The 9682-nt window shown below is 29.0% G+C and overlaps 1 protein-coding gene across 1 annotated transcript; it reads left to right on the top strand.

Moving 5' to 3' along the window:
• The first annotated feature begins 2170 nt into the window (after nucleotides 1-2170).
• LOC7492384 (AP-1 complex subunit mu-2) lies at nucleotides 2171-6641 on the top strand. Its single transcript, XM_002314568.4, has 11 exons — nucleotides 2171-2520; nucleotides 2628-2774; nucleotides 2882-2944; nucleotides 3048-3224; nucleotides 3333-3436; nucleotides 4197-4304; nucleotides 4451-4547; nucleotides 4648-4745; nucleotides 4860-5001; nucleotides 5123-5245; nucleotides 6034-6641. The coding sequence occupies exons 1-11, from the start codon at nucleotides 2392-2394 to the stop codon at nucleotides 6130-6132; spliced, it is 1287 nt and encodes a 428-aa protein (XP_002314604.1). The 5' UTR covers nucleotides 2171-2391; the 3' UTR covers nucleotides 6133-6641.
• Nucleotides 6642-9682: the final 3041 nt, after the last annotated feature.

Genomic DNA, 9682 nt, shown 5'->3' with positions numbered 1-9682 from the left:
ATATATAACTTGTCTTTTTTACATAAGAAATCGTCTTGATTTTGCCCATTTTAGTTTTCAACCTCCACTCATTTATTAACATGAAATATATGTCATGTGTTTTTTATTGTAGCACTAGATATATTTTACTATGGATTGCTACAATAAAATTACCCTTTTATCCTTTGAATGAAGAATATGGAAGGCTTTGTGTTGAGGGTAGTTTGATCATTTTCAAAGGTTTATTGGTCATTTAGAGATTATTCTAGAATATCTTAGTTCTTTTCAAATTTTTATATTTAAAAACACATTTTTGGCCCAAGATCAAAAAAATTTAGAGTTGTTGACAAATGAGCTTTAAAACAATAAAAATATTTTTTTACCCTAGGGTAAACAAAATGTAAAGTAATTGGGCAAGAGATTTGTGATGTTTCCCTACTTAGTATATGGTAGAAATATGTTTGACATTAAAAAAGATAAAGAAAAAAAAAACAAGGTATACATTTGGGATGCTTTTGTTATCTCAAATGTTTTTTTTTTGTTGTATTTTTCAATGTTAATATGAGTGTTTTAGTATTTTTTTAGTTAATTTATAAAAATTTTATTTGGAAAAGTTGTTGATCCATGCTCATTATACGCTGACGAGTAGATGGTGTCTGTGCTATTTAGACGGCAAGTGCAACGTTACCTGGTGGCCTAACTTGGCTTTTCACTGTCTTTTTTGAAGTGTCATTGTATCATCTTCCTTCTTGTGTGGCGCGAAATGGTATATGATGGGCGAATTATTACTGATGGTCATTTCTTTTTTTTCCCTTTTCTCTTTTTTCCCTACGAAAGTGCACGACTGTTCTCCTTGCTCCTTGTGTTTCAATTTCAATCCTTATTCTATTGATCTGTTATTTTCATTATTTTTTTAATAACAGTTTTTTTTTTCAATTTAATCCTTCAATTACAATTTCTCACATGTTATTTTCTTCATCTCGGTCCTTTTTTTTTTTATTCTTAATTTTTTTTCCTTGGTCTTTTTGTTAAAGTTTTGTTGCCTTACGATTTTATCATTCAATCAAAGTTTATGTTGATTTGTTTTATTCAATTTGACCATCATTCTTTTGATTTGTTTTTCCTTATATAAATGTTATTTTCTAATCCGTTTTAATCTTCCAATTAATTTTTTGTCACCCTCTAATTTATTTTTTATTTTAATTTTCACCTTTATTCTTTTAATTATAATTAATTTTAGATCCTTTTGTGTAATTGATTTTTGTTTCCCGATTTTCATCCTTTGATATTTGATATTTGATTTATTGGGGATTGAGCTTCATATGTTTTTCATTTATAGTGTCTCCGGTCTCATAAACTGGTCATAAATTTGAAAAGTTAATGTGGTTAAATATTTTTTTTTCTCATTTTCTTTTACTATCTTATTATTTTACATTAGTTTTTTTTTAAAATAGTTTTTTATCATCTTCAATTTTTTTTCTATAAATTTATTTTAGTTTCATGATTCAGGTAATGAGTTTTGCATATTTTTTTTTGTATTTAATTTTTTAAGATAATATTCTAATTTATCTATAATTTTTGTTGTTGTATACAATAGACTTTATTTTTCAAAACAAAAAATGTTTTTTCTTAAATAATATTTATGATATTTTTGGCATTGAGTTATATATTTTTTAGAGTGTGAGTTTATTCAATTAATTTTATCTGTGTTTTTATTTCTAATATTTTTTATTGATTCAAATAAACAAGTTCAAGTTCAGTAAACAACCAGGTAAATGTCTCATTTTGTATAATTGAATATTTTTATTTTTATTTACTTTTTAATTTTCTTAATTTCTATTTTAATTATTATTAACAATATTTTTGTTTATTTATATAGATGATCATCTATTTATTTAATTACATATTTTTTTATTTATACCTTAAAGTTTTTATATAAAAAAATACATTAAAATAGCTTTGCATACTCTATAGTTTTTTGAAGAAAAAAAAAACATATAGCATAGCAGATTGAGTACATGGAAGTATGGAAATATTGTAAATATTACTTTTTAAAATATTTTTTATTTAAATATGTATAGAAATAATATTTATTTTTATTTTTTAAAATTTATTTTTAATATATAAATATAAACTAAATAAATCAATTCAAAAACACTAAATTTTTTTTTGGATGAAAAACCCGCAACGACAAACGAGGTTTAATTAGCTAGTAAAAGAGAAAGCATGTTCAGCTGTCAAGAAAAAAAAAATCAAACAAAAGAGAGAGGGAGCTGGCGATGATGATTCTAGTTATTAGCAACTATATAATGCATCTGCTCCTAAAATGAAACCTTCTGAAGTTGGATTGCTATCATCCATCGATCGTCATTCCAATTAATTAAGCAGCCTTACCATCGGATCTGATCTAGTATGGCCGGGGCAGCCTCCGCACTGTTTCTATTAGACATAAAGGGGCGCGTTCTTGTGTGGCGCGACTACCGTGGCGATGTCTCTGCCGTTCAGGCCGAGCGCTTCTTCACCAAGCTCATCGAGAAGGAGGTCTCTTTCCTCTCCTTCATTTATTTTGCACCTACTTCAATTCAATTGATTAATTAATTAAATGAATGAGTGGATCTGGTTATGGTTATGGTTATGGTTGAGTACAGGGAGATCCGCAATCTCAAGATCCAGTAGTGTATGATAATGGAGTCTCTTACATGTACATACAACATAGCAATGTTTATCTAATGACCGCATCAAGGCAGAATTGTAATGCTGCCAGCCTCCTCTCCTTTCTCCACCGCGTTGTTGATGTAATTCCGTAATTTATTATAATTATCAATTCCATGCCGTTTCTTATTTAATAAATAAAATAATTTCATTTCTATGTTAATTATAGTTTTTTCCCCTTTTCTTTTAGGTTTTTAAGCATTATTTTGAAGAATTAGAAGAGGAATCACTCAGGGATAACTTTGTGGTAGTGGTAGGTTTTATAATGAATTTTGTTGCTCATTTGATTCAAAACATATTATTATCATTATTATTGAGGCAATGACAGGGGTGGTGCCTTGTTGTGCATTTGTCAGTACGAGTTACTTGATGAAATGATGGACTTTGGTTACCCTCAGTATACCGAAGCAAAAATTCTTAGCGAGTTTATCAAGACTAATGCCTACAGGATGGAAACTTCACAGAGGCCTCCCATGGCTGTCACTAATGCAGTGTCCTGGCGCAGCGAAGGGATAAATTACAAGAAGAATGAAGTATTTTCTCATCCTTTTCATTCTTTTTTTTGTCAGAGCAACTTGTTTTTTTTAATTGAATAATTAATATTACTGGATGATGATGAAGCTTTGTTATTATTTGCTCAGGTTTTCTTGGATGTTGTTGAGAGTGTAAATATACTTGTCAACAGCAATGGACAAGTGATTAGGTCTGATGTTGTGGGGGCTTTAAAAATGAGAACGTATCTAAGGTACAGTTAGAAACAATCAGTTATCTGGAATTAATCATTGCTGGTAGTTTTTTCTTGGTTCATTTACGGTTTAGCTTGTTATTCTTTAAGGTAGTGTACTTGCATGCTTGTTTTGTGAAGATAACTGTTAGGATATTCAGATGCTGTTTGGTATATATGTTACTTTGTTAAGCAGATATTTGTAGTTCTGGTCTGTAAAGTATTTGTATTGATGAATTTTTGGTCCCACTCATTAGTGATGCTGCTCTTGAAGTGCTACACAATTTTTGTAAGTTTTGCTGTTGAACTCTTAGTTTAATATGCCAGCTAGTATTGTTGTTGATTAATGTGGTAGAGAAATTTTGTGACTAGACCATTACTTTCTTTCAAATTGTTTCCAAATGTAGTACTTTGTGACTCTTGTTTTTGTCAATCAAACTCATGGTTCCTTGCAACAAACTTTCCTGGAAAACACAACTTTTTTCTTCTTTTCCAATATATTAAGTTATATAATGCAACAATTAACTTGTTTGGTAACACAGTTGAAATGGGAGAACATGCTCACTTTTCTAAAAACAGAACCATCTATTCATTATGATGTCACCCAATTCTATGGGGCCATACTGTCTCAGAAAGGGAACTTTGGAGTTAGTTCCACTATTTAGCAATATTGCATGAAGTGACTCCATTCTATAAATGTATTAATGTGTACCTTCAAAGTGTGACGTGACTTGCACAGAACTTTACCTTTAATTACAAGTTTTCCATGGTTATGTTGCAGCGGCATGCCTGAGTGTAAGCTTGGCCTAAATGATAGAGTTTTATTGGAGGCCCAAGGACGGGCAACAAAGGGAAAGGCCATTGATTTGGAGGACATCAAATTTCATCAGTATGTAGCTTAATTCTCTGGTCTACTTGAATTCTTGTGTTGGTTTGTACAGTTGTTACTCATGGAAATAGATGCCAATTTATTATGAGTGAAGGTTACTCGTTACAATCTAGACCTTTTGAAACTAAATACGCAATTTGGTTCAGGTGTGTGCGTTTGGCTCGATTTGAAAATGATCGGACAATATCATTTATACCACCTGATGGGGCTTTTGATCTCATGACATATAGACTCAGCACTCAGGTTCATTCTGTAGTTTTTGAGATCTTTCTTAAAAAGAAAAAGACAACCACCTTGGTTACTTTTCTGAGCATTTGATGAGTTCCATTATGCCTTGTTTCAGGTAAAGCCTCTGATTTGGGTAGAAGCTCAAGTTGAAAGGCATTCAAGAAGTCGTGTTGAGATAATGGTAAAGGCTAGGAGCCAGTTCAAGGAGCGTAGGTATGAAGTTTTACCAGTAATATGTAACCAAGTCTCCTTTTAATCTATAGATCAGAGTTTTAGGTTTGCTAATGTTTATGTTTCCTGAGTATTCAAAAAAATTTAACTGCACAGTACAGCAACAAATGTTGAGATTGAGTTGCCGGTGTCAGTCGATGTTTCCAATCCTAATATTCGGACGTCAATGGGGTCTGCATCATATGCACCTGAAAATGATGCATTATTGTGGAAAATTAAATCTTTTCCTGGTGGGAAGGTATTTTCTTTTTTTCCCAAAAATAAATGGGATCATTTTGTAGTCTTTGTTAACCTTGGCCTGTAGTTTGTATTAGTAACCACCCTTGTTTGGATTCTATTTGCATTTAAATGTGATCTAGGAGTACATGTTGAGGGCAGAGTTCAGTCTTCCCAGTATAACTGCCGAAGAAGCAACTCCTGAGAGAAAAGCTCCTATACGAGTGAAGTTTGAAATACCATATTTTACTGTTTCAGGAATACAGGTACACCTTGAAAAACACAATTGTTTGTTGTATTTTATGATATCCGGTGGTGAATGGCATATCTTTAACTCTCTTTCTCACTGCCTCTCCGACTGAGACGAGACTTACCAATTATCATGGAGTTGTTCATTCTGGAATTGCTTTCTTTTGTCTAAATTTGGATGACGTTAAAGGGGCCAAGATTTCCAAATCAGGGCTGGTGTTGATTACCCCAAACTATGAATTGTGGTACCTGAAAGTTTGGATTCTTGTGTAATGGGATCTAGAATTGTTGTTTTCATAATCCAGAGTGTGCGAGTGGCAACATCATGTCTCACCAAGATGGGGAAATACAGGATCTGTCTATATCTTTTAACTTCTAATTTCCAAATGGATAACCGATAAATCTGCAACACGTCTGTTTCTCTCATCGAAAATGTAGATGTCCCTACTAATGTGGAGCATGATTTAAATTGAACTTCACATTGTATTCCAACAAATACAAATAAATAAATTTCTTTTTCTGAAAAGCAGATTTTTTTTTTATTGTGGCGTTGTTGAAAAAGAACTGATTGAAATTGATGAGTTTTTAATCTTAGTAGTTTATGTGTAGGTTAGCAACGATTTCAAAGAAATCTGTTTTATTTCTCAAACATGACTGGTCCACTGGATGGCTTGAATTTTGGAACTTGCTATAAGCGATTATTTTGTTAAATGTTCATTTTATAAATCATGCTCAAATTTCCAAAAATACTGCTTTAGCAAGTTTAGGTAATTTAATCTCTGATTAAAATGTTGATGTTTTGTAGGTTCGATACCTGAAGATTATTGAGAAAAGTGGTTATCAGGCCCTCCCATGGGTGAGATACATAACAATGGCCGGCGAGTATGAGCTTAGGCTTATCTAAAGGTGCTCTATCAATTTGCTTTTCAAATATCTCTTGAGGTTTCCAATCTGTAATGTAGAATTTTTGAGGACAAAACTGGAGGGAGCCATGGGAAGCCGGCTGTGATAGTCTAATGGATGGTTGAGCTTACCACCTTTTTCCTTTTGGCCTTGTTACCTTCTGTTCGTGCATCATTATTGTAATATTTAGAATTCCTTTAGGCCTGTGCAATTTTTTATCTGTTATTGGATTTCAGATTTCTCAGCGTTTATGTTATTCGAATTTTGTGCTGGGAGCAAATGGAAATTTGGGTCTTTGGGCCTGTAGTCGATCTGATTGCTCCTCTGGGGCCTGATAGATGGACTTCATTCCTTGGGATGCGTATGAGGGGGCTTAGCCCTTTTTTTCTTCCGTCGGTCTTGTGAATAAGTGATACATTGGACAAGTTTTGAGGCTGTGCTGTAGAAACTCATCTTGTTAACTATTATTATGAACTATTAACTATAAATCTAAGTGTATTTCTTTTGTCCTTTTTGTTATTATTTTTAATTTGACTCTTATTGAATCAAATTATAGGCCAATTTGTTAGAGGAAAGATGGGATTGAAAGACCAGAGATTAAAGTGAAAAACATAGGGCATTATAACATATTTTGGGTGAAATTCAAATTAAAAATATTGGGTTCTTTTAGTTTTCAAAATTTATGGGCAAGATCAATTTTGGTTTTAACTTTTATTTTTTTTATTTTTTAACTCTTGATTTGAGAGAGATGAGAGAAAGTTGCTTCATCTAGTGCTAGAGAAAATTTTTATTGTTATCAATTCTAACCATAAAAAATGGTTTACCTTGAAATGCCTAGAAAAACAAATTTAAGTTGGTAAGATTTTTTATTTTAGTTTTTTGGATGGTTATTTTAGGTTTTTTGAGGTAATGAATGAGTTTATTAAGTTGACTAAGATGTTTTCTAGGTATTTTGGGTCAAAAATAGATAGAAAATCGGTTTGTCGAAAAAAACTTTTCCTTGTTTTTCTGGCCATTATGGTAGCTAAAAATTGAGCTATATCAGACAACGTGTTGACCGACTTATTATTTTTCAAAAAAAAAAAATTAGGGCCCATGACATGCCGTTCTCTCCATAAAAAAAACAATTAAAGCACAAGCACGCTAGCCAGACCTAGCATCGCCTGATTTAAAAAAATATATATTTTCTTTATTAATGCCCTTTTTTATATGTATATTTACAAAATAATTTTTAAATTTATATGTAAATAATACCTCATTTCTCTTTTATTTTGTTTATCTAGACTTTTTTAAATAAATATTATTTTTTAGTTATTTTATATGCATTTAATTTTCTGATATATTATTTTAATTCATCTATAATTTTTTTTATATTTTATATAAATTAAATTCATTTAAAAAAATTATTTTAGGATAATATTTTTAATATGTGTAACCATGCATAATATGCCTTTTTTCTTTTATTTTATTTAATTAATTTCATGTGTGTTTATTTTTATTATCACTTATTTAAATAAAAAAATAATTTTTGTTAACAAAATTGTTAAAGACAACTGTCTCGAAGATCCAAGTTGTAAGACCGAATATCTTGGTCTATTTGTGAATTTCAATTTTTTAGTTTTCATCTTTATTTATTGTTAGTGACTTTTTATTTATTAACACATATATTTCTCAATTTATTTTATTAGATGTCTATATAAGTTTTTTGATTTTGATTTTTTTTAAAAAAATTAAAAAAACATACACATTTATTTTTTTATAAAAAAATCCAACCCATTATAAAGTGCTAGTTAAATAAGTGTAGCTTTGATAGAGAGGATATTGGGCTGATATATCATATTATTACTGTTGTTAACTATTACCACTATATACTAAAAAATAACAATGGTACATTATTGTGCTCAATTTGGACAGGACTTTTAAATAACATTGTTGTTTTATTTTATTTTGATCATGAATATCATTATCATTGTTATTATTATTGTATTCTTGCAAGTTAAATTTAAATTTGCTTCTCTTTGTATGCTCATTGTTCTAAACATTGAATTTATAGTTAAAAAAAAACTAAAGATACAAGGATCAAAATTAGTAATAAAAATATTATTTATTGTTCGAAAGACACATAAAAATCTAGTTTCGTCCTTAAAGTCTAATTTATGCATATTTAATCCCTATAGTCTTAGAATTATAAGTTTCAATCTTGGACTTCCCCTTTTTTTTTTTAATTTATTTATATTAGTCAATGAGAGTTGAGAGATGTTAGAAAAAGAAAAAGAAAAAAGAGGTTAGTCAGTCACATTCTTGTTATGAAAAAGATCAATCTTATTATCAACGAGTTTGTCTTACAAAAATGAATTCTATGAAGATGGTTTAGAATTTTTATCTTGTTAAAAACATAAATCGAGACTTAAAAAGTTTTTTTTTATTTGGTTTGATTTTAGATGTTTAGACAGATTAAAGAATGTTTTGGGGTTAAAATGAGTTTAATAAGGTTCTTAAAATATTTTTTTATATAATATTTTTAAATGAAAATAAATTAAATTTTTTTTTTTAAAGTCGTCAAACTCATACTTTAAATTCAAATCATCATAGATAGTCAAAATTCAAACTAGAATGTGGCGCCTATTGTTTCTTATTAAAAAAGGAATATTAGAAAAAATAAAGCTTGGAATAAAAGCTTTTTAATGGTAAAATGAACCATTACTTTGTGAATTATGATATAAGAAGGTAACATGCAATTTTTTTAAAAAAATGTTCATAAATATTAAATGAGAATGAAACTATTTTTTTATTTTTTATTGTATATGTTTTACATAATTTTGGTGATTAATTATTCTTTTATGTTTTTCTTCTATTGTGTACAAATTATTGATTCATGATTTTTATATTTTTTTAATGAGAATTGCTTTTCAAATCATGATAAATCTTTATTTAAAAAACAATACTTCTATTAAAAAACATGTTTTCTAGAAAAAAATACATGAATAATTAAAGCGAATTTTAGTTGAAAAAGATACCTTTTTTATTTTTTAATTCAAATCATTAATATTTTTATGAATATTTATTTTAATTATTTTTAGTTTTTATTCAAAAACATGCTAATTAAAAAAAAAACTGTTCTTGTCAAACAAAAATACATGAATAAGAAATGAAAAACTCACCTAACAAACTATTTTTTTTCTCCACAATTTAAATCATTGTATTTTTTTTTTACAAATATCAATTTTAATTACCACAAAACTAAATGAAAAAAGATTTTGAAAACCTCCACACAAGGCATAAATTTTGTAAATATATTAAAAGAGCTAGATTCTTTATTGTAACTCTGATTTTGTTCAAAGAGAAATAAAATATTGTGGATTACTCAGTAGAAAAACAATGCAATCTCTATTATTCACCTACAAATAAAACAATATTAATTGTATACTCTAGTCTCTAAAGCTTTTAATTTTTTAATTTTTGGTCCTTCTAGTTTAAAGTATGTTAGTTTTGGTCTTGAAACTTCATTTTTATAATATTTCAATTCCTATATTATAAGAAAGGAGAGAGAA

The sequence above is a fragment of the Populus trichocarpa genome, chromosome 10 (genome assembly GCF_000002775.5).
Source record: "Populus trichocarpa isolate Nisqually-1 chromosome 10, P.trichocarpa_v4.1, whole genome shotgun sequence".
Taxonomy (NCBI): domain Eukaryota; kingdom Viridiplantae; phylum Streptophyta; class Magnoliopsida; order Malpighiales; family Salicaceae; genus Populus; species Populus trichocarpa.
Note: the sequence above shows the minus strand (reverse complement) of the source record. Positions and strands in the feature narration are given on the sequence as shown.

What these genes read in the sequence shown, in the direction of transcription:
- LOC7492384 (XM_002314568.4), top strand. Translation starts at nt 2,392, where the DNA reads ATGGCCGGGGCAGCCTCCGCACTGTTTCTATTAGACATAAAGGGGCGC. An exon ending in CCAAGCTCATCGAGAAGGAG is followed by an intron (nt 2,521 to 2,627) that starts GTCTCTTTCCTC and finishes GGTTGAGTACAG; the next exon opens with GGAGATCCGCAATCTCAAGA. An exon ending in GAGGACATCAAATTTCATCA is followed by an intron (nt 4,305 to 4,450) that starts GTATGTAGCTTA and finishes AATTTGGTTCAG; the next exon opens with GTGTGTGCGTTTGGCTCGAT.